Source organism: Akebia trifoliata, chromosome 15, assembly GCF_017979445.1.
Source record: "Akebia trifoliata isolate Shusen 1 chromosome 15, ASM1797944v1, whole genome shotgun sequence".
In the NCBI taxonomy this organism is placed as follows: domain Eukaryota; kingdom Viridiplantae; phylum Streptophyta; class Magnoliopsida; order Ranunculales; family Lardizabalaceae; genus Akebia; species Akebia trifoliata.
Window position 1 is genome coordinate 28159508 of NC_141389.1, and position 27420 is coordinate 28186927.

A 27420-nucleotide genomic window follows, 5' to 3' on the forward strand; every position below is an offset into this window, starting at 1 on the left:
TTTCTAATATGTGGGGCCTAGTGGGACCCACACAATAAAACTCACGTAGAACTCGTACCCTAGGTGGCCATCCAGACAAATAAAGTCCACAAAAATAAGTCCAATACGTCTGCCATATCGTACACGTCTCTTATGTTCTTTGTGGCCTCAATTATCTTCTTCGTCTTCTTCTTTTTCACTTTGTAAACTTTTCTAAGCTCTCTTGGCCATGGCCGGGTGCGAGAACGATTTGACTCGGTCCCAGTTATGTCGAGACAGCCGAGCTGCAACTCAACTCAAGATTATCTCCTTGTTTGTGATCTTCTTTACAAGCGTTATAGGTATCTCTTCTCCTGTGTTACTCGCAAGGAAATTTCAAGGGAAACCCATTTACGATAAAGTAACTCTAGTGATAAAGTGCTTCGCGGCTGGTGTAATTCTCTCCACATCACTCGTCCACGTACTTCCTGATGCGTTTGATGCTCTCTCTGATTGCCAAGTGGCATCAAAACATCCATGGAAGGACTTTCCATTCTCTGGGTTAGTCGCTCTGATTGGTTCTCTACTAGCCTTGTTAGTAGATGTTACTGCAACATCTCATGTAGATAACAAACCGAGTCAGTACAGTCCGATTGAATCGATAGTATTGGACGAGTCATCATCACCATCGTTGGATTTGGAGAAGAAACCCATGGAGGGACACGTGTCGGTAAGTTGCCATGATGGGAGTAAATCGGAGGATGAATTGGTGAAGTTGAAGCAGAGATTAGTGAGTCAAGTTTTAGAAATCGGGATTATATTTCACTCGGTGATTATAGGTGTAACGATGGGGATGTCTCAGAATAAGTGCACCATTAGACCTCTTGTTGCTGCGTTGGCGTTCCATCAGATCTTCGAAGGAATGGGACTTGGAGGCTGTATTGCACAGGTACTGTAGTCTTGATTTGGTGCTATTGAGGTACACCAAAATGTCGGTGCGTTTCTGATTTTATTTTACTGTAAAATATGGGCCTGGGCCTCAACCAATCACCAATGTGATTTGCTTAGGCCCAGACTAGAACATTGGTTACATAGGTTCAGCCCAGTCAGGATCCTTAAGGGCCAAAACTTTCATCGCTCAAGTCAGGTTAAAGTTAAACACAGAAAATTTTAATGTTGATATGACCTTAATATACTTCAATAAAGGATTTTGTTAATTCTGCCCCCAATTATTTACGAGAAATGCTATTGCCACACCAAATTTTACTAATGCCACACCAAATTTCTATGTAAATCGCCAAAGAGTTGCACACAATTGGTGTGGCATTAGTAAAAGTTGTTGTGGTAATAGTATTGGACCTAATTATTATAAGAATAATGTTGCAGTGACCTCAGGATTGGAACTCACATCGCACACCCTTACGTGAAAGTGTATGCGAACCATAGATGCATTTCCTCAAGATACAGTGAAAAAGCATCTATGGTTCTTATCCACTTTCACGTCAAGATGTATGATATGAGGTTCAATCTTGAGGTCACTCCAGCAATACTTGTTTCATAAATTAGTTGAAGGATGTAAAAGAGTGAGAGTAAGACCAAAAAACAAATGTGAATAGAGAGAATATGAACTTAAGGCTTTGTAATTTTTTTTTATTACTAAATTATATACATGGGAAGCATTCGGAGGCCCTAAAGAGAGCCAAACATTTTTTAAAAAAGGGATTAAAAGTTTCGGAATGAGCTGATTTTTGGTGAGGATGATCTCTTCACCTGTGGATCCATCCGATTTTTTATGGGGTTTGAATAGAGATCATCCTCACCAAAAATCAACTCATTCTGAAACTTTTAATCCATACATTGAATAAATGTTTAGCTCTCTGTAAGGCCTCCGAACGCCACCCTATATACATTGGTGTGTTAACAGTTCTTTAGTTGGTTTCGAATAACTAATTCATTTATGTGAACCTATATAATTGGTTCCATTTTTGGCAGGATATCTGGTTCATAATTATCATCTTTACTATTATAATGACTTAAGGTTGGGTATTGTTCAAAATATTAGAAATGAACCCACAATAATCTTTTTTCAACCCTTTGTTAACTTCATTTTTGTTTTTTGTTTTTTGTTTTTTTTTTTTTCTCTTTTCTTTAGCAAATCATGATCCACCATGTGTTAGAGACACTTATTCTAATGAAACATTTGTGATTATTACAACTATAATATAAAGAGTCGTGATTTTATAAAGCTCCCTCTGAGACAAGCCCCATACACCATCTGACGTGGTGTGGGTAGAACCATAGATTTTTGAGTCGTGATGAATGCACGTGGTTGGGTATGCGGCAAGGGCACAGAACCATAGATATTTTTCCTTGGTATACACAGGAAAAAGATGTGCAGTTCTATGCCCTTGCCACGTCAACCGTGTACCAAAACTGCGTGCATTCATCATTATTCTAGATTTTTTTTGTCTCGGATACACAACTGTACATCCCCATAAATAGGTGCAGTTGTGTATCCCAAGGAAAAGAATATATGGTTCTAGCACATGCCACGTCAAGGGCATGTGTCAGAGGGGGCGTGAGAAAATCATTATTCTAATATAAAATAGTAGACAAGGGGAAATATTATTGAAATTACAAAACATAGGAAATCTTCCAAGTGCAAGAAAATTTTCACTATAAGAATTAATGAGATCAATCAAGAACTGTTTAGTTGTAGCTAGTTGGAGGTTGTGAGAATGATATATTAATTACATTAATGATATTAGTTGAATCATAGTAAAAGTGAGAAGAAATACGACCAAGTTATGGATATGAGATGAGTTAAAATATAAGTAAGTCATGGACATGAGATGATTGGAACCATTATCTCTTTTAAGGCAAAATTTAATCAAAAACAATGAATGGACTATGATTTTAGAAATTGTACATTTTAATCTATAAAGGAGAAGGTTTTGTTGTTCAAGTTTAGTGAAGGTATTGATACAGAAAAAAAAAAAAAGACATATACAACGAGGTGGATACATATTAGTTTAGCACTGTTGAAAAAAATTACAGAAAATTGCAGATTTTTGTGATCAAGTGAGTCATTTTGAATTATGATTCAAGTGGGACTTACACTTTGTTTAAGGCAAGATCATTTGAGAACGTATTTTTCTCTTTAAAGAGAATAATTTTTTTTATTTACTTGTCGAAAATCCTTTTTGGGTGAATGAGAAATCAGTTCCAAACAACCTCTACTACCCATAGTTTGTTAATATGTGGTTTGTAAAACTATTAAGTTTGTTAGTAAAACTCTTTAGTCCCACGTCGGATATAAATAAAAAATTGGTTTAATTCTTATATATTATTTTTCATAACACTTAAATGAATATAAGAGAAAGACTTAGATAAGCCTACACAAGCGCAAGGGGCCCATGGGCTCAAAAAGGATTTAAACCATTGGTCCAAAAAATTCTTAATAGGCAAGGTGCAAATTCCAACAATTTGACTTCACTTGGACCGGCTAATATGAGTTTTTGAACTTAGTGTTGTGAACAATTTGACTTCACTTGGACTAGCTAATATGAGTTTTTGAACTTAGTAGTGTTGCTTTTCACAACACGAACCAAGTTATATTCAATTTCACCATTGAAATACGTGGACTCTACACGAAGATAAGATGACAGCTTCGTGGATCAAATTCATGACATATATGATAATACTTGAATCCAATTGATAGGAATCTCTAATGGAAAATAAGTTTCTAATTGTTTTTGGTTATATTTTAATTACTTATGTTTGATGTTGATGAAAACAGGCGGGTTTCAGCTTGAGAACAACGGCCTATATGTGCTTCATGTTCTCAGTGACAACTCCAATGGGGATATTGCTAGGAATGGCTGTGTTCTCAGTTACTGGATACGATGATAGTAGTCCTAACGCCTTGATAATGGAAGGGTTGTTGGGATCTTTGTCTTCTGGTGTTCTAATATACATGGCTCTCGTCGATCTTATAGCTGTTGATTTCTTCCACAACAAGATGATGAGTTCACAATCATGGATGATTAAGGCATGTTACATAGCCCTAGTGCTTGGGTCTGCTTCAATGTCCGTGCTCGCTCTTTGGGCTTAAACTTTTCAATACCCTTGTAACGTGAAACCGAGAAATGTCCATTATATACAAAAAGTTTCGGTACCATACATAGATTGGGAGCTTTCTTCCCTTGTTAATGATTTTGAAATGTTACATTAGTGACTCAAATACTTGGGATAAGTCTTTGATTATGATGATGTTGATTTCTCCCTCCCCCTCGCCAATGGGAGCATTCTTCCCCTAATAATTAATTTGAAATTTTATATCGCTAACCCAAATTTTGGGAATTAGGTTTTGATAATGATGATGATGTTTTTTTTTTTTTGGGCATACACTCTCATCACCAAACCATAGAACATTTGCCTTAGGACACACAAGAAAAATATTTATGATTCTGTGTATCTCGAGGTAGATGATCTTTGGTTTTGTGATTGGGGCGTATGTTAGAGGGAGGGGGGTTTTCAAAAAGTCATTATTCTATTAATTAATAGGAGACTCGTTCTAAACTGACTGTGTTGGACACTGTGCTGCCGTAGTAGTGGGTAGAGGACCATAGATTTTTGTCCTTGAGATACAAGGAAAATAAATCTATGATTCTCTTCCCGCTACGTTGGAAACTATGGTTCTCTACCAATTGACACATTAGTGCAGTGTTGAGCATAGTGTCCAACAAAATCAGTTCAACATTTTCCTTAATAAGACAGCGAGCTAATCCCAAACTTATGATAAAAAATAGAAGAAAAGGAAAATGTTGAACTGACTTCCTTCGACATAAATACAATCACAATTGCTACATACATAATAATAATATTTAAAAATAAAATAAATCATATCAAACGACGACGATGCTTGCCTTCATGACTACAATCACCCTTTAATAACTCTTGAGCAATTTGTTAGTTATGTTTCTTTGTGGATTATACCGTGGGCCTTGGTCTGGAACCTGACCTTTAGAATTAGCCCTTCAATTTTATCCATTAGACTAACTACTTACTCCCATTACTTTTGCTAGATCTCATTATTACGCCTAAATATTTAGATCTATGCCCTCGAAAGATGGGGCAGAGATCTAAGTAGATTTCAAGGTTTTAGTGATGGATGATAAGCTTTTTGGAGTGATTTTGTCTCTTTGTTTTCTTTTCTGCTTTTAATTTGGTAGTTTTATTTAAATTCTGATTAATAGGGGGTGGATCTGCTTTTATGAAACTTTTAGTTGGAAATGTTGATTTGATTCTGTTTAATATAGCTTCATAGATCAGTAATACATGCCAATGATGTCGAGTCTACTGATTCTAATAAAAATGCATTTTTCGCATTTCTTGTTTGGACACAATTGGAGTTTGTATCTCTTAGTATCAATGTTTTATGTGTGAGCGAACACTCTGTGATTTTCCTATTTTCACTGAATGTCTAATAATCATATGTTGTGATTGCTCTGAACAGAGCGACCAATCAATCTTTTTTAAGTTCATTTCATAATTTTCTGTATTTTTGATCTCCTAAAAGCCTAGCCTATAATAGGGAGAGATCAAAAATAAGTAAGAGTACAACTTTGTAAGAGAAAACTCTGTCAAAATTAATTCAAGACCTTTGAAGATGACTTATAGGATCTATCTTCCTTCCTAACCCTTTTTAAGTTGGGTAAGATTTCCATAAATTTACAGTTTTTTTAAATTTATTTTCAATAAATTAATGGATTTAAAGGCATTGGAAATGGAGTTTTATAACACAAATTCATCTTGAACTTTTGGTAAAAAAAATCAAAAAATCATCTCATTACTTGTGAACTTAGATCCTTGATCTATTATCCATTATTCTTGTAATGGGAACAAGGGAAAATGAGTTCAGTCACTGTCTCCTACGTACACAGAAGCATTGTAAATTTTTCTCAAGAGGAAGTTTTCACTCTCAAGAGTTCATGTGTCAGCGAAAATCTCCTGTTTCGATGCAAAGAGCGGAAAATTCCAACTTGACTAGAGTCACAAGTCACAAAATTATTAGTTTTAAATATCAAAACTTACTATGCTACCTTAGTTGAAAACTCAAAAACAAGCAGTCCAATCTCCTCCAAAGCCAACATAAGCAACCGAGGCTTCCGAGTCTCTCTCTCCCTCTCCCTATTCCTCTCAAGAAATATGATTATATACAGCAAACTTTGATTTTTTTTTTTTTTTTTTTTTCATTTCGAAGGGGATTTTTAGTAAAAGTTTCATGTAATGGGGATAATTTCCCCAAAGCAAGTTCCAGATAAGACCCGTTCAACATGAAAATGAACAAATAATATTCAAAAACCTTACCAATAGAAGACTCTCTCCCCACCCATTCTAGACTTTTAACACCAAAAGAACACAAGACTCTCTTATTCATGAAAACTAGAACAATTTTGTTGACAAGACTCACTCAACCAAGAACTGACCCCAATCATAATCCAATTCAAATGTCAAATTGGGGGAACTGACACCATTCATGCCCACATACCACAATCTAATTGGGTAAACCAAACCACAAACCTGACTGAGACTCTCACCAAAACCAGGTGGACCACTTTCCCTCTTGTGGCCTACGCTAAAGAAGGTGGTTAAACACCCTTCTTTTCTGCTTCTGGTTTTACCGCCTCCTCGCTTTCAACTTCCTTTTTCCTTTCCTCGACAACTGCAACAGAAACCTCTTCGCCACCTTTCTGCTCAGTTTTGTTATTATCCCCAACATTCAATTTCTCAAGAAGTCCAGCAGCGACATCAACCTCTTTGCTATCCTCTTTCTCCCCTTGGGATTTAGCAACTTCTTGAATTAACTCCATGAACATCTTGCAATCTGAAACAAAAATAGAGTTGGTAAGCATAAAAGAATTATACATGAAACAAGAACAAACCGAATTCACAATAGTGGCGTCACATTAAAGATAAATTTATTATTTCTCAAAATCCACCACAACTTGATATAAAGTTGCATTCTAGTGGGCAATATTGAACATCACAACTCTTACACATTTGTATGACCTTGTCCTTGAGGAAATGATCTATTACCTGACTGCATCACAAAGTTCTTAATTGCCAGATTTTTTTTGTTTTTATTTGTTTTTTATTTGTTTTACATGGAACACAACTCTGGAAATAGGGTCATCAATGGAGACCCCTCACACAATATCATACACTACTTGCCAACTTTGTATATTATAACCTTACTAAATTATATACTCCATTCTAAATACACCTCTAAACCTAATACCCACATGTCAATCCAATTTTGTCACTCTCCTGGGTTTATATGTATCCTCCTCTGAAAATTATTAGGTTCCTGACCAAAGCTCGTAAACTATTTACCTGACAAGGATATTTCAAAAGGCTTTAAATTTCTAAATCCCAGCCCACCACTTCTCTTGGGAGAACGAACAGTCTTCCAACTTACTAAATAATATTTTGGGATCCCTTCCTTTATCTTCCCCAAAAATCTACTTACCAATTCATCAATTTTCTTGATCATTAACATCAGGGTGAAAAAAGGGATAAGGAACTCCTTATGAGAATGGTATCATCACACTTCAATAAACCATCTAATTTTCCAAGATGTGAGTCTCTTGCCTATCATTTCAATTACTTGATCATAAATTTTAATCACATTAACTATTTTTGAGCTATGAGAAGCTCCTGGTGGGAGCCTGGAGCAATTTGAAAGAAATTTTCCCATCACACTCTCCAACACTTGCAAATAATTCTATGTTGAGGATCATTCTCACTCCAAACTTTCTTCACGAGAAAACATCAACAAATTTCAGATATCGATTAATTCACCATCACCTTGACATCCAACTGAAACCAAGATAATATCACTTAAGGGCCCAAGTTCAAGTACTAAAAACTTGGTAATTATGTGCATGTAGACAACAATTAACCTGTTGTTGAGAGTTTAAGACTTTAAGATTACTTGATTGAAAAGAAATTGAAATATATCTCACTAATTAGCAATTACTATTAATTAATAATTATACTATCAAATATAAGCATCCTCTTAAATAAAATAAATTTTCAAATACACAACTTACTCATGTACCCGATGGAGACCCAATTCTTAATGGGCCTTAAAATGACTACCTAGTACTGACCCGAAAAATTGATCGTGTCCCTCATGGTGGACCCAAAACCGAGTAATTGGTTCCAAGTACATTGGGCAATTAGGTACCCATTGCCACCCCTAGTTATAACAATAAGGATGGGCGGTGCTCATTACAAAAACTAGAAACCAAATGCCAAAAGAATTTAAGCTAATAGCTACAATCTCAAAACCTTCATAAAAATGCAAGGCATACCAGCAATATCGTAATAACTAGACACCAAAATTGATCCACCAACAACCAAAGTCAACAAACACTAATTTAAGGAAATAAAAAAATTCCAACCCCATTGTGGAGGGATTAAATCATCTCCCATCTAAACCGTTCATTCGTACCATCAACACGCATCCCGATACGAACATGTGGCATTGTTTGAAGAGAACTATCTTATTGGGAAAGAATCTCAATTTAAGAGGATTCTTCCCCTTTTATGTAATTACTATTTTGAATAAGGGATAATAGAGTCAATTATGGATTATGATTCTTTTTAGGAATTTTCTATTTATCTATTTAAAAAGTTAAAGAACATTGTAAAGGGGGAGGAAAAAAGGCAGAGAGGAGAAAGGGGGAGACCGAAAAGAAGAGTTCATGTAACCGTGAGATTTATAGTTGAATGGCTCCCCGAACCTGTGGACGTAGACACGTTTGCCGAACCATGTAAAAACCCTTGTGTTATCACTTTTTCATGTTTTTTCTATTATTTTATGGATTTAATGATGAAGTCATGATTGAGGCGTATTTATCACAAAATCAACCTCTACACCCATGTTGTAGCAGTACATCAATATTTATCGATTAGCCACAAAAATTAGTTCGTTATCTACAAAAAAAATCCCTCATCCCATCTTGAACCCTCAATCCAAAGATTTTGTAAATAATATCATATATGAATCATTAATTAATACAAAGCTCTAAATAAATTTCCCACTCTAGAACACTGCTGAAGCAACAAGATTTCGAGCAAAAAAACATGGCCTGATATCAATAAAAGGACTAAATTCAAAGATATAAAACACATAAACGATAAAGAAATACTCACTCTCCACTGATCCAAATCGAAGGCAGAAGAGTTCGTTCTTCAATTCCCCATCGGCATAATCATTCGCATGCCAGACACACGATTTATCGTTCCCCGCATGTTCCTGCACCGACATCGTCGGAAGAACTACAACAAAAATGACAATTTAAACCAGAAATCAAATTAACCGATCGATCTGGATTCTGGAATCCAAGAAAAAAAAAAGATCCATAAATATTGAAAGCATAGGGATCCTTACCTAGATGATTCGCGCAGATCTTGAGAGTCTTAGCTTGCCTCATAATCAATCTAACCTTCCCCGATTCTTTGTGCTTCAAAAGCTTCACAGTACCAACACCTCTCTCTTTCCACTGATTTCCTTCCTTGTCAAATCTATAAAGCTTCGCTTTCCTACAATTAGAAATCCGAACACATAAACCCTAAAAATCAACAAACAAACCAAAAAAAATCCTAAAAATTAAAAATTAAAAAAGAAATCGAAAGCCCTAAGAAGTGAAAGCTTACAGATCGAGAATAGCATCTTCTTCTTCTTCACCAGTTGTGACAGAGACCTCTTCAAGCTTCACGATTGGAGCAATCTGTGCTCCTGTGTCTTCATCTTCTCCTGCTGCGGCTTCTTCGTCTTCCCTGCGCTCTGAATCGGTACTCGCCATGGCAACAACAGAGAGACAGAGACAGGAATTGCGAGGTTTTATAGTGGATGTAAAGGGATCAAGGGAGTGGAGTGAGATTTACGCGCGAGATGAAAAAAATGTGAAAAGATGGTGCTGTAATGACAAGCGTCACTGAATACTCAATTGACTCAAGTCCATAAAGTGGCACGTGGCATAAGGTTTGGGCTCACTAAAACCTGAAATTTTGACCCACATTTTGCTAGACATAGAATGGTGTAGATTTCAAATCCTTTAATCATGTGCCTTTCAATTTGGGTTTGAAAATCATAGTTTTTTTATAAGTTTTGTGGGTTTATAATTATATTTAATTGCATGGGATAACAGATGATCATTAATGCATGAAAAAGTTGAGTCAGAAAAAATATGTATTATATTATTAAATCTAATAATAATGTTGATGTGATTTCAAGATTGTACTTCATATCGTATTTTCCTAACATGCGTTTTCTTGATGGGAAGTGCATAGGAACCATAGATGTTTTCCACTGAGATACGAGTGAAAAAGCATCTATAATTCTTACACACTTTCACATCTAAAAAGTATGATATTAAACCCAATCTTGAGATCCTTCTCGCACGAATCTAAATGTAACAAATGCACTCAATGAGTAAGTGGTTTAAGCCGAGACTCCCCTTTGTCAACTTTCCAAAATCATAAAAAAGATTTTAAATCATCGATCAGATTGATTTTAGTCAATTGATTATATCTTTTGTTAAAGATTACATACTTAAGTTACTCAATAAACCATAAGGAATGTGGGAATTTGTTGTTAATGTTTATCATGGCATGATACTAAGTAGGGATGCAACTTGATCCGGTTCAAACCAAGAATCAAATCAAACCGATAATTTTAAGGTGATTTGGTTCAGTTTGGAACAAGTTGCGATTCAATTCCGGATTACGAAAATGGAGAACCAATCAATTTGATTTGATTCTCCAATCAAACTTGTATATAACCAAGAATCGAACTCCTATGCAATATATATATATGGGTCAGGTTCAAGGGTCATATGAGAAAACATATGTAAAAATTTTCATTTTTAATAAAATTTTAAAATATGGGTTAGAAATTTATGATTGAGCTGATTTTTTGTGAGGATGATTTCTATGATGGGAAGATCATCAAAAAAAAAAAAAATCAGCCCAATCTTAAACTTCTAACCCCATTAAAAGTGATTTAGAATGTGGACCGTCGATTTTTTACCAATTTTTATCACTAATTTGTAAATCACTTTTGATGGATTTAGAAGTTTTTGATTGAACTGATTTTTTGTGAGGATGATCTTTTCATCATAGTGACCATCCTTGTAAAAAATCAGCTCAATCCAAAACCTCTAACTCTTATTTTGAAAAACGAAAGTTTTTTCATATATTTTCTCATATGGCCCTTGAACCGCCCCATATATATATATATATAAGGTCAGGATCAAGGGCCATATGAAAAAACATATGTAAAAACAATGTAACATCAATAAAATTTTAAAATATTAGTTAGAAGTTTCGGATTGAGCTGATTTGTTGTGAGGATGATCTCTATGATGAGAAGATCATCCGGAAAAAAAATCAGTCCAATCTAAAACTTCTAACCCCATTAAACGTGATTTAAAAAAATGTGGACCGTCAATTTTTTACCAATTTTTGCCAATAATTTGTAAACCACTTTTGATGGATTTAGAAATTTCTGATTGAGCTGATTTTTTGTGAGGACGATCTTCTCATCATAGTGACCATCCTTGCAAAAAATCAGCTCAATCCAAAACCTCTAACCCATATTTTGAAAAACCATTGTTTTTTCGTATGGCCCTTGAACCGCCCTCATATATATATATAATAATTATTATGAATTATTTTTAGAGTTAAGACATAGATTAATAATCTTTTATAAATAAACTAATGACTTTTTATAAATAGATTTGCGATTTATTTTATGAAATTTTATGTTTGTATTTTCATTAAAAAAATATTACTTACCATTTATAGAATATTGACAATCAGTTGAAATAAACATAATCAAACCGACTTTAATTTGATTTGGTTCCAATGAAACTTGGTTCAATTCTAATTTTTATTCAGTGGAACCGATCCATGTTGATTCGATTCCAATTTGACCTCAAACCGAATTAAATTGCACCCCTAATACTAAGTTCTTAAATGAATGGTGTGAAGTAATGCACATCGATAGAGACTAAAACCAAAATATACACGCACATCCCAACATGAAGAAAGATCTCATGAATCTCTATCCTTCTCTCATGTCCCTTTCTCTCTCATCTCTAGTTTACATCACTCCTCCGTAGGAGAGTTGGAATCCAATGAATCTCAAGAGATCCAATTGAGCAAGGATTCATTTTTCATACTCAGATAAAAGTAAACCTCACCGTTATAACAAAGGCAAGCGATGGTAATAAAATGCAATATTAAAGGCCTATTAATGGGAAATATGAACTTTAGTACACCACTTACGCTTCCGTTTGAATATTATCTATTTTTCAAGAAAGAGAGAGAAACTACACTTTAAATCATTTGGAGGGCATTTTTGATAAATCAGTGTAGTTTAACACATTAAAACTTACGAAAATGCTGGTCTGTCGAACAACTTAATTCCTTTTTGATAATTTTTTAAAAATTATATATTTTTTTTTATGTAAATATTAAAAATTTTAACCCAATTTTTGTAATTTTCCCTAATAAATGTTGTTTTTAATAATCTAAATCCAAAAATAATTTATAGAAATTAATCATTTGTAGTTCCAAAAACTTGTGACTACAAATGATTAATTAAAGACCAATTGAATTAAGAACTCTTTTGTTGAAGCTAATTGAAGGTTATTAGGTTGATGTTGATCCAAAATTCATAGAATGTGATTATATCTTCTTTCCTTTATCAAGTGGCCAACATAAATTTAACTAACCTAGTAATCTATATTATGTTTTCAAGGTTAATAAAGCTGAATTTCTTTGCTTTCTCGCATAGTCAAGAGTTAGTTACGAGAAAAATAAAAACAAGGAAAACTCCACAACCATCACAGAAACTCTCGTTGTGCAAGATCAAAGTGACAAATTAAGTACCAAAATTGGAAATCTCATTCTTGGGGTGTAGACCTGTTTGATATCACATCCATTGGCTCAATTTCTGATGACTCGTCAGCTTTTTCAACCTTCTTACCTGCACCAAGAGAATTCAGATTGCATTAAAACAAATTAACGAGTTCTTCGTTAAGAGTAATTTATTGGGATGTCTTAAATGTCCACATGAGATGGATCGAGCTCGCTCCACCAAGAATGGGGCCAAAGACATGTCGAGGTCTATGGACTGAATCCACCTCCTATGATTTTTAAAAGAATAATCATTTTGATGACCCCCCCCCCCCCCCCCTCCCTCCCTCCCTGACATACACCCCCTGATGTGGCATGTGCTAGACCCATAGATCATTTTCCTCGGGTTACGCAACTGCACATTTTCATGGGGATGTGCGGTTGTGCATCCTGAGGAAAAGATCCACATCAGGGAGCGTATGGGGGCATATGTCAGAGTGGGTATCAGAAAATTACTAACTCACTAAAATTTCCTTTCATCCCAAGAGTACCACCCACCTTTCTTTTTCTTGCCACCACCTTTCTTCTTTGTCTTTGTGCCCAGAGAGAGCCAGGATTTGATTTCAGGGTCATCGACTATCGTCTTTGTGGGCTGCAACTCCTGAAGAGCATGTGACGTGATCCGATCTGACCCATTTGGCATTAACAGAACTGTGAATTTGATATGGGCAACAAAATCACCTGCACGATCATCCAAACAATGTTCCATAAAGGATTAGATCATACCTTCAAATAACATTATGAGATAGTCCAACACCTCCAAAAACCACATTAATAGGGCATATTATCCAACTAATGATGCTTACCAGGCTTCTCATGAAGGACAGGATATGGCTGCAAAAGATCATGGTTCACGCATTCCACTAATCCCAATCGGGCTCTCTTCTCTTCCAAAGCCCTAGTAGTAGAGAGGAAGGATGGAAAAAAAAAAAACAAAGAGTGCCACATTGTTACCACCCTTTAAAAGGGTAAATGCCCAATGCCTTAATAAGAAACAAAACATGGTAAAAAGTGGACAAACCTTGCCGTAAATGGCATTATAGGGAATTTCTGGTTTATTTCGCTGAATATAAACCTTGACGATTTCATCTTCAAGTGATAGTTCTTGTCCACGGCCCTTTTGTAAATAGTAGTTTGCCTCTCATCCAACAGCCTAGGCTGCAATATTATTTTCTTTCGTAAATGAGAATTGTTGAATATAAAAAAGGGAATATCAGTGTTTGATAATTATGTCTATGCTAATAGCATCTATAAAACTTGCCTTGCCATCCCCTGTGCTGGTGACGATATCAATTGCATAGACTTCATTCTCCTCAAATTCGGCATCATCGACTCTGGTATCGGGACTGTATACGCTCAGTATGACTTTGTTGCCGTCAATAACAAATTGCTTTAGTTGGTGACTGAGAACACCTTCAACGATCTTGCAATCATAAGCAGCTGCAACCTTCTGAATAGCTTCTGTTACATCTTTGTTCTGCCACACCAGAAGATGCTTGGTAAAAAAGAGGGAAATATTGGAAGCAAACTTGATATATTCATGCTTAAAGATCAACTATTGAAGATATCTCCAAATGCCAAAATTACTAATTGTTACTATTAGCAGACCTCGAAGTAAAGCTCTAAGTGTCATTAAAGATGGAAGAACACATGCAAAACAAAAAGAAAAGAAGGATTGAAACCCAAACTAATTAAATAAATAAGTAAAGTTAAACTTCCATTTCAGACAAATACATAACAAGCCAGAAAGCGGTCCAGAACCTTGGAGGACTGAAAATAAATTGAGGGAAACAGTATAGATGAATGTGATGGGTGATTCTGAAACAAACATTAAACCATCTTGGAGTAAAAAAAATAAAAAGTGGAACACAGACATTTATTTTCTTCTCTCACCATGCCAAACTAAAAAAGAAAAGCAACGATGCATCAAGCTAGAAAAACTCAAAAAGGGTGACAGTTTGAGAGTTCAAGGGCTTAGTCAGGTAATATAACCTAGGACTGGGTAAAGATCATCCAACAAAGAATAAACCAACCCTAAGCAGAAATGTCTAGTCAAATGTGATATAGGAAACAAGGAAAAAAGTAAACCAATAAGAAATAACAATCCATCATCATTGAGAGAAATCAAGTCCACCAAGAATTGAAGAGCCTACCTTTTTTTTTTGGGTGGGGGTGGGGAGGGGGATTGTTTTATTCTATTTCAGGAGTTCGACACATGACACTATAACAGGCCAACGAAAAAGCATAGGTAGACAAAAATATGGTAAAAAAGAACAAAAAAGGAAAAAAAATATTTCACTGCTAAAACAGAAAACAAAAGGTCAATGATGCTCTATCAGTGTAACTATGACAAAATTAAGCTTCGTTGGAGCTTTGCTCCATAGCTTATTATAAGCCATCATCATTTAGAGACAAGAAAGAACTAAAGAGCGTTTCACAAAGGAGAGAAACTGTGTTATTCTAGCACAGGAGTTCAACACGTGACACTATCACAGGCCAAAAGAAAAAGTAAAGATGGACAAAAATAAGTTAAAAAAATAAATATCCCATTGGCAGAAAAAGATAACAAAAGGTAAATGATGCTCTATCAGTGTAACTATGACAAAATAAAGCTTCATCGGAGCTTTGCTCCATAGCTTATTATAAGTAACATCATTTAGAGATCATGTAGAATTGAAGAACAGTACTTTTCAGGAAAAAAATTATGTTATTCTAGTACAGCAGTTCGACATGTAACACTAACACAGGTCAAGGAAAAATGTAGAGATAGACAAACAGAAGTAAAAAAAAAATAGTTCATTCGCGGAAAAAGATGAAGAAAGGTAAATGATGCTCTATCAGTGTAACTATGACAAAATAAAGCTTCATCGGAGCTTTGCTCCGTAGCCTATAACAAATCATCATCATTTAGAGATCATGTCCACTAAATCTTTACAGGAAACACAATTTAAAAAAAAGGACACAGTAATTGCTTGGAATGTTAAAACATTGACTCTTTGGAGTTCTGAAAACATATTAGATATATAAAACTCCATAGGAAAACTATGGAAACTGACACCGCATATTTCCAAAAAATGAAAACAAATTACACATACAGACAGTGTCGTTGAAATCCTTCAGTTCAAAATTCAAATCCTATGATTCAAATTGAATCTTAAGAAAAGATTTGAACCTTACACATGAGCCCCTTCAGATACAAATTCTAAAGTTTCTATGTGAATCTTAAAATTTCAGCACAATTCACAATTCAAGTTATACAATTCTCTTAAATCCTATGAATTGAATAAAAGGATGGGGCAAATTTTCAGGTGGAAACAATGGCTCATCATCATCGTGTACATCTTATCACATACACTGAGGTCAGAACCATGAATCTTATTTTTCCCATTCAATTATGTCTTGAGCCATATTTCCAGTCAAGTCATGAGTCTTACTATATTTCCTTGCTACTTCCGTCCATATATTGTTTGGCCCTCTTCTGACCACCCCTTTAGAGCCCTCAACTTGCACCAAAACAATGTCTTTTATATTTGTGTTTGTTTGTTTGTTTTTGCTTAAATACAAGAAAAAGAAAAGAATAGTGTGGTTTTTACTAATCACCTAACGTCACCTTAAACAGATGACAAGAATGCCTATCCCTACATGCAATTTGAATGAAATTTTAGACTGCTGAGATATGGAAAATAGATTAGTTTGCTGAAATAAAATTTTGATTTCACTTTTGAAAAATAGCTTTTGTTTGTACAAAAATGAAAACAGAATAGTTTTTAATGCAGAGGTTGAGATTGCATTAGTTTCACTCATCTAATAGTGTTTGTACAGCAGAACCTCATAGGTATATGAAGTGTAATGGAATAGCACTTACCCAAAAAAAAAAAAAAAGGTGTAATGGAATAGCAAAGCATGGTGCATACATATTTTATTTTTGGATTTTATGACACATCTTTATGACAATCATGACCTTAAGGTTTGAACCTTACAATTCCTTATGGTCCTGATTAAATTATGAAAATATAACTTGGAAAAAAAATATATTGTTTATCTGAACAAAGGCAAAAGTCATATGCACAGACATCTACGATTTCCTTAGGTTACTCCTAACACGAGGAAAAAAACAAAAGGAAATAGTATGCTAGTCATAAGATAGTGCTCTCTGAACAATATCTTGATCAACAAAAATGGATTTTGGCCAGAAAAAGGTGATGTGCATCAACCAACAGAAAGGTGGGTAAATCCTAAGCACCAATTGCAGCCGAGTACAATATTGGCAACAGGGAAAAGAGGAAATAAATAAGTAACTGATCACCTCGGTAAAGTTGCCTTATCAGAGTTTGTTTTATTATTGATAAAAGAGAATGTCTCCATTCACCATAAAGCTATCTGATAACTAAAAAGAATACATTTATAATATGAAACAACTATAGCGCTCGTAAACAGCGTTTTAAATTCATATATACGGGATGGAATTAAATGTATAAGAGAATGTCTCCATCCACCATGGAGCTATCCAATGACTAGATAGGTATAATAGATTTACACAATCAAATAACTATAATACTGATGTGGGACGGAGAGGGAAGAAGTTGCTCGGGAATCTGGTTTCGGAGTGGGTTAAGGAGTTGGACTACAATAGGATTGTCATAGAAGTTTAGCGTAAATGAAAGGATTAAGAATTGAGGTTTGTCGGTTAAGGATTAGGTTAAAAGTTCAAGACGATCTAGAATCAAGATTTCTTAAAAATCAAGAAAACATGAAGAAGAAAAAAAGTAAGAAAGAAGAAAAAAAAAGTAAGACGAAAGTAGGGATAGAAGGATGAAAAATTGGGACTACACCAAGGAGTTTCTTGGAATCACACCAAAGAACTCCATAGAAAAAATTCACCTAGTAACCTCTTAAAAAAAAATCATTTTTATTTATAAATATCTCATTAAATAAATCCTAATACAATCTATATATAAAGAAATCTATCTAAGAATCCAATAAAACTAAAATATCAAATAAGGAACCTAAACTTATAGTCCTAACAAGATCAGACTATTAAAATAGAAACCAAAATAAACAAGAATTTGATCTCCACAAACCAGACAAAAGAATTTTTAGAAAAACCAAAACACTGACTATGTTTGGCTGTGGGTTTCTAAAAAGATAAAATAACACTCTTAAATTACTATTACCCATACAACTAATAGGAATTAGTCATAGGCTTTCATAGGCCCTCTTAAAAATAGAATATGCTAAAACCGATGATATATTTGATATTGATGTTGGAATATCTCAAAATTTGCTAACGTGACTTTTAAGCTATATAAAAAGTTTCTTCAGATTATATTTTTACCAAATTGCCATCCAAAGCATACCATTGGCATTTTTTGAGACGCACTAAAAAGGGACATGCCAAATATAGCATTTTAGTACTTTATTGTCTCAAAAAATGAAATTGAGAGAGGCAAATATAGCATTGCCATTGGAGTTGCTCTAACAATCCAGGAAGTTGGAAATAAATCAGATAAAAAAACTTTGTTCTCCAAGATTTGACATCCCCACCAAACTCTCTTGAACAAATTTGTAGATCAGCATATAGGGAATGGAACACACACAGCTGACCCCAAATATTTGGGATATGGATTTCATCATCGTCATCATCATCATCAAAACAATCATGATTATGGAACATGATAACCCTCTTTATGAATTCTTTTTTATAGAAAATAACTAAAATAAAGATTGACATTGCTTACGTGCATAGTCACCAAATTCTCTGACTTATCAAAAAAGTCACGATTAAATCATGACTTTTACCTTCACTGATTTAATCACGGCTTCTTCAATAAGACACGGTTTAAGTAAATTATGTGATTAAATCACAAAACTTCATGATTAAATCAGGATCTTTGCGATTAAATCGGGAAAAATGAAAGATCGACTTCATGTATTGGTAAGAGCACATGACCATAAAAAAAAGAATGGTAACCATTTTACTGATAAAAGCATAATATGATGACAATGCAATGAGGAGAACATTGATTTTGATGATTTGACCAGTACAATATAAATCTTGAATATGTTGCAAACCTATGATTATTTGTTGTGGATGCATGGACGATATCAATATAGTGTTCGGTGATTTATTATTGTAATTAATATGAGATTTGATGATATAATATGATAACACCACCTATTAGGAATAATTACACAACCATAACCCAACCTCGATTTTTTCCCTATCCATTTAGATTTTCCAAGTTTTCCAGATTAACCTTTCCGTTGCCGACTTATTCCCTAAACCCAACTTGGTGACGATGCTTACATGTAAAGATGGGTGTTGAGATGAGTCAACATAGATCCAAGTCATTTCATGGCATGGCAAAAACAGTAAAAGTTCCATTTTCTTATGACATACGAAATAGCTTCTAATGATTTCTCATCATTTAGAGAAACATGTACACAAACCCAACAAAAGAAAGGCTAACAAAAAATGAATACGTTGATAAGCAAGAAGGAGATGTAATTCCTCCAGTAAGGTAAGTGTTTTAAAATGCCAAGGTGTGAGAGGTAAGCAAAAGCCTCAAAGGCATAATATGTTAGCCCAAAAAGGTAATTAAACACAAAGATAAATAAATTATAAAATTACATAAAATTAATAAAAATAAGAAACAAAACTTTAAAAGAAAGAAACAATTATTGAAATTTACAATCTCATGTTCCAAAGGTTAATATTCAAAATCAAATTAATTTGAAGTTTTATTTTTCCAAGTTTCTAAATTCCCTCCACACCTGGAGTGTAAAAGCAACACTCACGAAATATAAGTGTATCACATTACTAGAAGAGGAGTAGGTTCATCAAAGAAACATAAATAGGGAAGGACACAAAATAGTGGAACCTGAAGAAGAAGAGCATAGGATTGATGGAGGTGCAGGTCAACTTGTACATATAAGGATCAAAAGTAAAAATATAATTGTAATATATAGTCAAGGATCTTTATGTAAACTAAACTTTATAACATGAACTTTATAATTATAAATATTACTATGTAATGATAATACATATAACCAAAAAGACACCTCTCCTAAGACATAAGCTTTTTCAATTCCTCTTTGAACAAGGCATGAGACTTTGAGAGAAAATGATCTTTTCTTAGAACCCCAATGCCTATTTTGAGAGCCTTAACCCAAAGCAAGCCTCAAGGACTCGGTCTTCAAGGCCTTCCAAAAATCACGCTAAATATGAAAAAATGCTACATTTGGAGATTCAATCCATAACAAAGATCAGAAGAAAAAAAAATCAATTAAGGAAATCATATCCAATTTGCAAAATTGTGCCAGGATGGTTTAATGGAACTTTACCAAAGTTAGACGCGACTGTTCATGTTACCAAGAACAGGGTTCAATATAGTGAATGAGTTGAGTTCTTAAAGAGTTTTTTTTTTTTTTTTTTGTAGCTTGAAATCCATGACCTACAAATGGAGAGGAAAGTTCTCCATGCAGGAAAATAATATATAATTTTCCAAAAGAACCAGAAATCCTTCAATACTACCTAAACCCATGCAAATACATAAACACATTTTTGTTCAAGATATAGCGAATAGCATTTATGGGTAAACTAGAAATACAGACCAGTCACTAATTAAGGATTTAAAAAAAAGGGATACCATCTAACCATAAACAAGCATAATTTCTTGTGTGGTGAAAATCTAATCCTCCAACCACAGAACATCAATATTACCTTTCTTCCTGGTCTCACTAGTCTCAAAGCGACTTCAGCAGCAGTGTTGGCAGCAGCGATAACATCAGCTGCCCGACCAGTCACGGGTCCTTCTTGAAGAACATGAGTGTGGGCTACAACAGCAATAAATCCATCTATGTGACACCCCATATCACTGCAAATAAATCAAAACACATCAGCACCATGCAATTAAAGACTAGGAAACGTAGACGACATTCGATGATTCAAGAACCAAAGAAACTTACATCTTCAACATATCACCTTCTTCAAACACAGTCTCATCGCTTGCAAGCGGAGAGAAGTGACCCACAGTGTTGTTCACAGAAATGCATGTCGGGAAAGCAATTCCCCTCTCAATCTTCTTCTTAACGTTCTTATACATGTTCCCAGTTTGCCTATTATATCATCAAAATCCATTAAAAACCCAAACTTACAAAATTGAATCTTCATCAAAACGCAAAATTGAAGCTTACTCTCGGATAAATGCATCGCCCTTCTCGCATGCATCGACAATCTTCATTCCTGGTTTGCATTCTGATAAGATCAACTGCAATGCCTCTGCAATTTTCACAATAATAATCAATTTTTGTTAGAAATAGATCAAGAAATCATAATAAGAATCAAGAATTCAAGATAACAGATACTAACTGTTGAGGATCTCAGCTGCGCCTTTGTATTTGGTGACAACTTCGGGTGAAGTGAGATCCAACTCTTTCTCCTCTTTGATTTCGTCGTCAGACATCTTTGAGACTAAATCAAACTCTTTGTGCTTCTCTCTCTGCAATCGAAAATCACAGAAAATAAATCAGAGATTGAAATGAACTTCAATTTATGTTCTGAAACAGAGAGATTATAACTTTAAATTTAGGATTAAAATCAAAAACAGAATCAAGTAAGATCAAGAACTGACCTAAAGAAATCGATGAAAGATGGCTGGATTGAATCTAGGGTTTTCGGAACAAGGGTTTAAGTCTGACTTGCTGAACCAGTAAAACAAGAGAAAGGGTTGAGCTCGTAAGTTAGGGTAAAACTTGTGTCTGCTCTTGTTTATATAGTGGACAGACTAGTGTTAGGGAAGAATTTGTTGGCACTTGAAACTGATATTTATTTATTTATTTACATATATATATATATATATATATTATTATTTATATTTATTGTGATTTTTTTCTTTTTTAACTTATTTTTTTAAAAGAACTTTTATTAAAACTACGGGTTTGTTTGTTACGACCTTTTTTTTTTTACGATTTTTTGACTTCGAATTGAAAAAGTCGGAGAAGCATGTTTGTTATTAATGATTTCTGCTTTAATAGTTTTTGCAAGAAAATCAAAATTACGTTTTTGAGCAGTCTTGTTGGGATTGCTTTCTGGTAGGAGTCATTATGAGAAGTCAACACTGAAGAATGTATGGGAATGAAATGATTATTTCACCCCTCATTCTTCTTCATTCATCGATTAAATAATAAAATAAATTCAAGCTCTCTCTAATACTTCTTCATCAGTTTCTATAACAACAAAGATTCTCCTGAACACAACTTTCTAGATTCTGAGCTTTTGCTTCTGCTTCTCTAAGACACAAAATCCAGAAGTAGAAATTGGAATTTGTAACAAACATAATTTTACTTTTTACTTGTAAAAATAAATTAATGAAATTACTTATTACACATTAGAAGAAATAAATTTGAAGGGATATCAATGTCATCTTGTAGATTTTTTAAGTAATGTTTTGTCAAAAATCTAATGCAAGAAAGTCTAAAATGAGAAATGGAAAGATCAAGAGAAATTGGGTGAGGTTAGATAAAGGAAAAGATTCCTTCAAATAGATTCTTTCAATTTGAAAATAACATTTACAATTGAAAAATAAAATTAAAATTAAAATTAAAACTTTTTTTAAGAACATAATAAGATCTTAAGTCTCTTACTAAGGGCTATTTTGCTCAAATGGATTACCACATCAGCAATCCAACACCACATCCCTCTAAATTTCATCAAAATACACATATTCAAAAAAAAAAAAAAAAAACTTCAAAAAATAATTTTTTTTGCTTGATCTAAGGTTTTGAAAATGAATGTCTACGTAACTCTAAAATTAAAATTAAAATTCAACGGTAAAAAATATTTTTTTTTCTAAAAAAAAAAAAAAAAAAAATCAAAGTTCCTAGAATTTTATCCTCTACATTAGATCAAATTTTTGATGCCACAAGGTGGTCCACACGACCCTTAGTAAGGCTAGTCGGACTAAAAAAATGGTTTAGTTCTCTCTCCTTGAAGGAAATATCCTAAGTAGAAGAAACGGATATAATCTCTATTTTCTTCTCATAGAGAGAGCAATCAAAGAGGAAGAAAGGAGTTCGTTGTTTTCTTTGATAAGAAAGATTAAGTTGTCATAAACAATAACGAACGACAATATATAATCATATAAATCATTCTACTTCAAAAAGTTTGGTATATATTATAAATTACAGTTGGCGTCAAATTAATTTGTACGAGTTTAGGAGAGTTTCACTCGTTGTAGGTGTTATCTTAATATTCTAATAATGCCATAAATAGAACTAAGAAAGCAAGATAACAACTCTGCAAAATACTTGGTGCGATTCATCTTCTTGAAATAGTATGTAAAGATTTGAACTATAAAATAAAAATTGATTGAGAATCAAGTTGAGACACGAACTGATCAATAATTCTCTTTAAGACGTTTTTTTTCACCCTTCAACAATATTGTACAAGCAGATTCGAGGCATTTTGCCCTTAAAATATAACAACTCGGCCTCAATCTTATGTCATATGTCTTTACACAGACAATTATCCAAATAACTCGCACAAAACCCAACCTTTGCCTAGAAAGATGGATGATGTAAAAGATAATGTAGTAGTGAACAAATTATCAAGAAAAGTATTTCCAAATAATAATTATCAAGAAAAGGTTGAGAGAGAAACTTGATTACAAATAACAATGGTAGTGAAAAATAGCATTATTAATTAAAATATTCAATAGGAGGCATATTGGACCCATGAGGCTACAAATAACAAATTGACCCAAAATTTAGTTCTTACAACCATGTTTTGAAACATAAATAATGTGATCTTTATTTATTTTTATTTTTTAAATAAGAAAGAATTAATACTAAATGTTTGTGGATGGCAAATCTTTTTTTCCTCCATGGAAGTCTGTCCTACCCCTCCTTTATTAGGGTTTGGCATTGTAGTGTAATACAAGGAAATACTAAAAAGGTTGGAGACAAAAATGAAATTGCAATACAAACAATAGAAATAAGACAATGTTGTTTTGACCCCACAATCCAAAATGCCATGTGGTTCACTTTTTTTTTTCCTAAATAATCATAAATATTTAGTCACTCTTTAGTGCCTGCCCAGCTAAATTAGCATGATTAATGTCATTTAATTAAGAATAATGATTTTCTGCGTCCCCCTCCCCCCTCTGACACATGCCCCCTGACATGGCATGTGCTAAAGCATTTGATTATTTTCCTCAGGATACACAAATGCACATATTTATGGGGATGTACAGTTATGTATCTCATGGGGAAAAATCTAAGGTTCTAACCCATTCCACATCAAGGAGCATATGGGGGCGTGTCAGAAAATCACAACTCTTAATAAAAATATTTAGATGATTTTTAATCTTAATATTTTTAAGTCGAATGTATATGAATTAAGAAGGTGCCAGCTTCCTACATTGGTTAAAGTTCATTAGTGTTGATTCGACCATTTAGAGTCAAATAACTTTTTTGAAATTTGTTTTTTTCAAAATTCATAGAATTTTGTCCTCTATAACCTTGAAGCATTGGATCATGTTTTTGGATGTTACAAGGTGAGCCTAACGACTCTTAATAAGGTTGAAATCCTTACTAACTTATTAAGGTTGGTCAAACTCTTTTTCAATTGTGGCTATTGATGATTCTAGTCAGGTGATTGTTGGGGTTGAGATTTGTTTGTCAAGTTATCACCTTTATTTGCAGAGGTATTTGTCCTTGAAGAAGCTATAAAGATGGCATTACAAAATCATTGGAAGAAAGTAGTCTTCTACACTAACTCTTTACTCACGATGAAAGTCATGAATGAAGACTTCATCAATTGTCCTTAAGAGATTTTTGCTACAATTCATAACATTATTGCCCCTTGTTCTTGTTGATTTCAAGGGCTACATTGTAAACAAATCAGTGGTCGAACAAAAACCAAACTGAGTTGAACAGAGTCTCCTTGTAGCTTCCTTCGACAATCCAAAAGCCCCTTTTAAGACATCTCTAATTATATTTTATGGGTTTTGTTAACTTGTGCCTTAAGAGCACATGTCAAGATGCATTAAATACATCTTAAAAATAAACATTTGAGGGTGTTTTAGTAGAAAAATTATTTTTAGCACATTTTTGTTATGAAGATAAAGTTTAGAGGTGTATTTAATGCATCTTAACTTGTACCCTTAGGGCACATGTTAACAAAACCCTAATCTCTTTACTATTATAATGAGAGGAGCAGTAGAAGTAATTCGACACCAAAAATTGGATCTCACATATGCCCCCACTTTTACATTTAAACTTAATGCAATCATATCATTTTTGTCAAAAACTAAGAATCCTACGATTAGGTTCGTTAGTTTTCAAAATTACAAAAACACCATTTTTACTAGGTAATCTTCAAAAATATTTTAATTAATATTTTAAATTACAAATAATCTATTATGAAACATCCGCGTTTGCACATGCCACCTTCTAATAATAATAATAATACTTTCACCTAATGGACCTCCTAGTCAATGAAGAAAATTAGAAAACTCCCATAAATGTGCGTTTGCACATGCCACCTTCTAGTAATATTAATAATAAATTAACAATAATACTTCCACCTAATAATGAATCTCTTAGTCAACGTATGAAAATTAAAAAAATTTAAAAACTCCCACGTATAATGGGTCATGTTAAGTCAATATATTAGAAGATTTTTTTTAGGTTTATAGTTAGTAAATCCTCTAAGTAATTCATGAATAATAACATTCAAATTGCTTGTTTAATTTAATAATTAGTAAAAAGAAATGACAATACTAGAGTTATTGCATAGGATTTTTGATACACGAATGTCTTTTTCAAAAAATTAATTTTAGAAAGAGAGAAAATTAGAAAAAAAAATTATTTAATTTTCTGATGAACAAACTTGATCGAATTAATTTGCTTAAATAGACCAATTGGGATAAGAAACACACTGGAAACATATTTGGATAAAAACCTGTTGAAATGACTATCGTAAGCCACCCTTTTACCCAAATTCCAATAGATGCTATTTGGAATCACTAAGGACTCTCTTTTCTTTATTATTATTTTTTTCATATACATAAATAGTCATGTATATAGGTTTCAGAAGAGAATCCTATTTATATATATGTTTCAAATTCCCTCAAAAAAAAAAAAAAAAAGATTTAGAAAATAATGTAGAATGTTACAAAACATTTGAAAAAGATAGCCAAAACATGTTTTATCTAAAAATCAAACTCCAATCAATGTCAAAAAACAAAAACCAATGGAATTACTCTATTTCACATCACCTACTTTTCACTTTAACGAAAAAAAACACAACAAACTTCATGTGATTTCCAAATAGTCACTCAAGATAAAACAAATTTAAATGAATTTTATTTAAATCAACATTAAATAACATAACAACATATTTATTTTTAACACTGGATGCTTCATTTTTCTATAATCACTAGGTGGAGTTCTAGATATTCTGGCCCGGACATCGAATTTAATATTTTAGTGTTTTTTATTTATTTTGGTAAATGGTTTGAAGTGTTTTTTCTCTTTGAAATGGTTGCATATCTAAATGTACCCCATTTGTAACCTGATTTTTTGAATGTGAGTTCAACTTGTACTAGATCTATTCACGTATCACAACGTTGTCGTTCTATGTTTTGTATATTTTACTTTAGCCTTTTTAAATCAAGTTATTAAATGTCAATTTTGAAGGGTACTCCAATAAATGGTTGAGATGAAACCCTAAGAGGCAGGCGCGGAGTCAAGAATTTTCCCATGTGGGGACAATCAAGAGTAGAATATTTTTGTGAGGGTATCTAAGCGTGAAAAAAAATAATAGTTGTGGGGACAACTAAGAATTGAATTTTTTTTTTTTTTGTGAGGGCAATGGTGACAGAATTTTTTGTCCACCCTTAAAATCTGTCGCAATGGCTCAACTGATCAATAGACTTTGAAAATTCTTGTGGGGACAAGTTCCCCCATTGTAAGAGGGTGGCTCAATGGCAATTTGATAATTTCATATCCAATAAGCGATAAGAGTCCCTAGGTTGTGAGTTCAATACCCAGTATAAGTAGTATTTCCTCGAGGCCACCCACAAGGGTGCACCTCACTTACCCGCATGTGATGTGTGGGCATTGCATGTGCTCAGGGGGGGGCCAAGTTGGACGTAAGTTTAGACACCCCGTCATAAAAAAAAAAAATGGCTTGAGATGAAAATATATAATTTTTCCAAGGCTAAATTTAGGTTTCATAGGGATTTTTATTTGTAGGAAGAATTTCATCTAATCTTTACCAATAGTTGGATGACAATTTTTATTTGTAGGAAGAATTTCATCTAATCTTTACCAATAGTTGGATGACAATCGGTATCTAATGACATTAGACACTAGAATTTTATACTTAGCATTATTATTATAACCTAAAATGATAAGTTAATTTAACAACAATGAATTTAGGTCTTCAACCGATCAGCGAAA

The 27420-nt window shown here is 33.6% G+C and overlaps 3 protein-coding genes across 3 annotated transcripts; 1 reads left to right on the plus strand and 2 right to left on the minus strand.

Annotated features, from left to right (window-relative positions):
- The first annotated feature begins 126 nt into the window (after positions 1-126).
- On the plus strand, positions 127-4224 carry ZIP6 (ZIP metal ion transporter family). Its single transcript, XM_086425099.1, has 2 exons — positions 127-907; positions 3758-4224. The coding sequence occupies exons 1-2, from the start codon at positions 209-211 to the stop codon at positions 4070-4072; spliced, it is 1014 nt and encodes a 337-aa protein (XP_086281225.1). The 5' UTR covers positions 127-208; the 3' UTR covers positions 4073-4224.
- A 2003-nt stretch (positions 4225-6227) lies between these two features.
- LOC147385042 (ran-binding protein 1 homolog b-like) lies at positions 6228-9870 on the minus strand. Its single transcript, XM_086425100.1, has 4 exons — positions 9688-9870; positions 9422-9573; positions 9184-9309; positions 6228-6847 (listed from the first exon to the last, which is right to left on the minus strand). The coding sequence occupies exons 1-4, from the start codon at positions 9834-9836 to the stop codon at positions 6612-6614; spliced, it is 663 nt and encodes a 220-aa protein (XP_086281226.1). The 5' UTR covers positions 9837-9870; the 3' UTR covers positions 6228-6611.
- Positions 9871-12760: 2890 nt separating this feature from the next.
- LOC147385043 (ERBB-3 BINDING PROTEIN 1-like) lies at positions 12761-21746 on the minus strand. Its single transcript, XM_086425951.1, has 10 exons — positions 21588-21746; positions 21326-21455; positions 21151-21235; positions 20923-21072; positions 20678-20831; positions 14216-14431; positions 13976-14112; positions 13761-13852; positions 13453-13635; positions 12761-13024 (listed from the first exon to the last, which is right to left on the minus strand). Exons 2-10 carry the CDS (start codon positions 21417-21419, stop codon positions 12942-12944), a joined length of 1194 nt encoding a protein of 397 aa, XP_086282077.1. The 5' UTR covers positions 21420-21455; positions 21588-21746; the 3' UTR covers positions 12761-12941.
- Positions 21747-27420: the final 5674 nt, after the last annotated feature.

Coding starts and splice junctions, on each gene's coding strand:
- LOC147385042 (XM_086425100.1), bottom strand. CDS start 9,836: ATGGCGAGTACCGATTCAGAGCGCAGGGAAGACGAAGAAGCCGCAGCA. Junction 9,310..9,421: donor GATCTGCGCGAATCATCTAG/GTAAGGATCCCT, acceptor TTTTTGTTGTAG/TTCTTCCGACGATGTCGGTG. Junction 6,848..9,183: donor TCGATTTGGATCAGTGGAGA/GTGAGTATTTCT, acceptor TTTTTGTTTCAG/ATTGCAAGATGTTCATGGAG.
- ZIP6 (XM_086425099.1), top strand. CDS start 209: ATGGCCGGGTGCGAGAACGATTTGACTCGGTCCCAGTTATGTCGAGAC. Junction 908..3,757: donor TTGGAGGCTGTATTGCACAG/GTACTGTAGTCT, acceptor TGATGAAAACAG/GCGGGTTTCAGCTTGAGAAC.
- LOC147385043 (XM_086425951.1), bottom strand. CDS start 21,419: ATGTCTGACGACGAAATCAAAGAGGAGAAAGAGTTGGATCTCACTTCA. Junction 21,073..21,150: donor GGCGATGCATTTATCCGAGA/GTAAGCTTCAAT, acceptor ATGATATAATAG/GCAAACTGGGAACATGTATA. Junction 13,025..13,452: donor TGGTGGCAAGAAAAAGAAAG/GTGGGTGGTACT, acceptor CTCTTGGTGCAG/GTAAGAAGGTTGAAAAAGCT.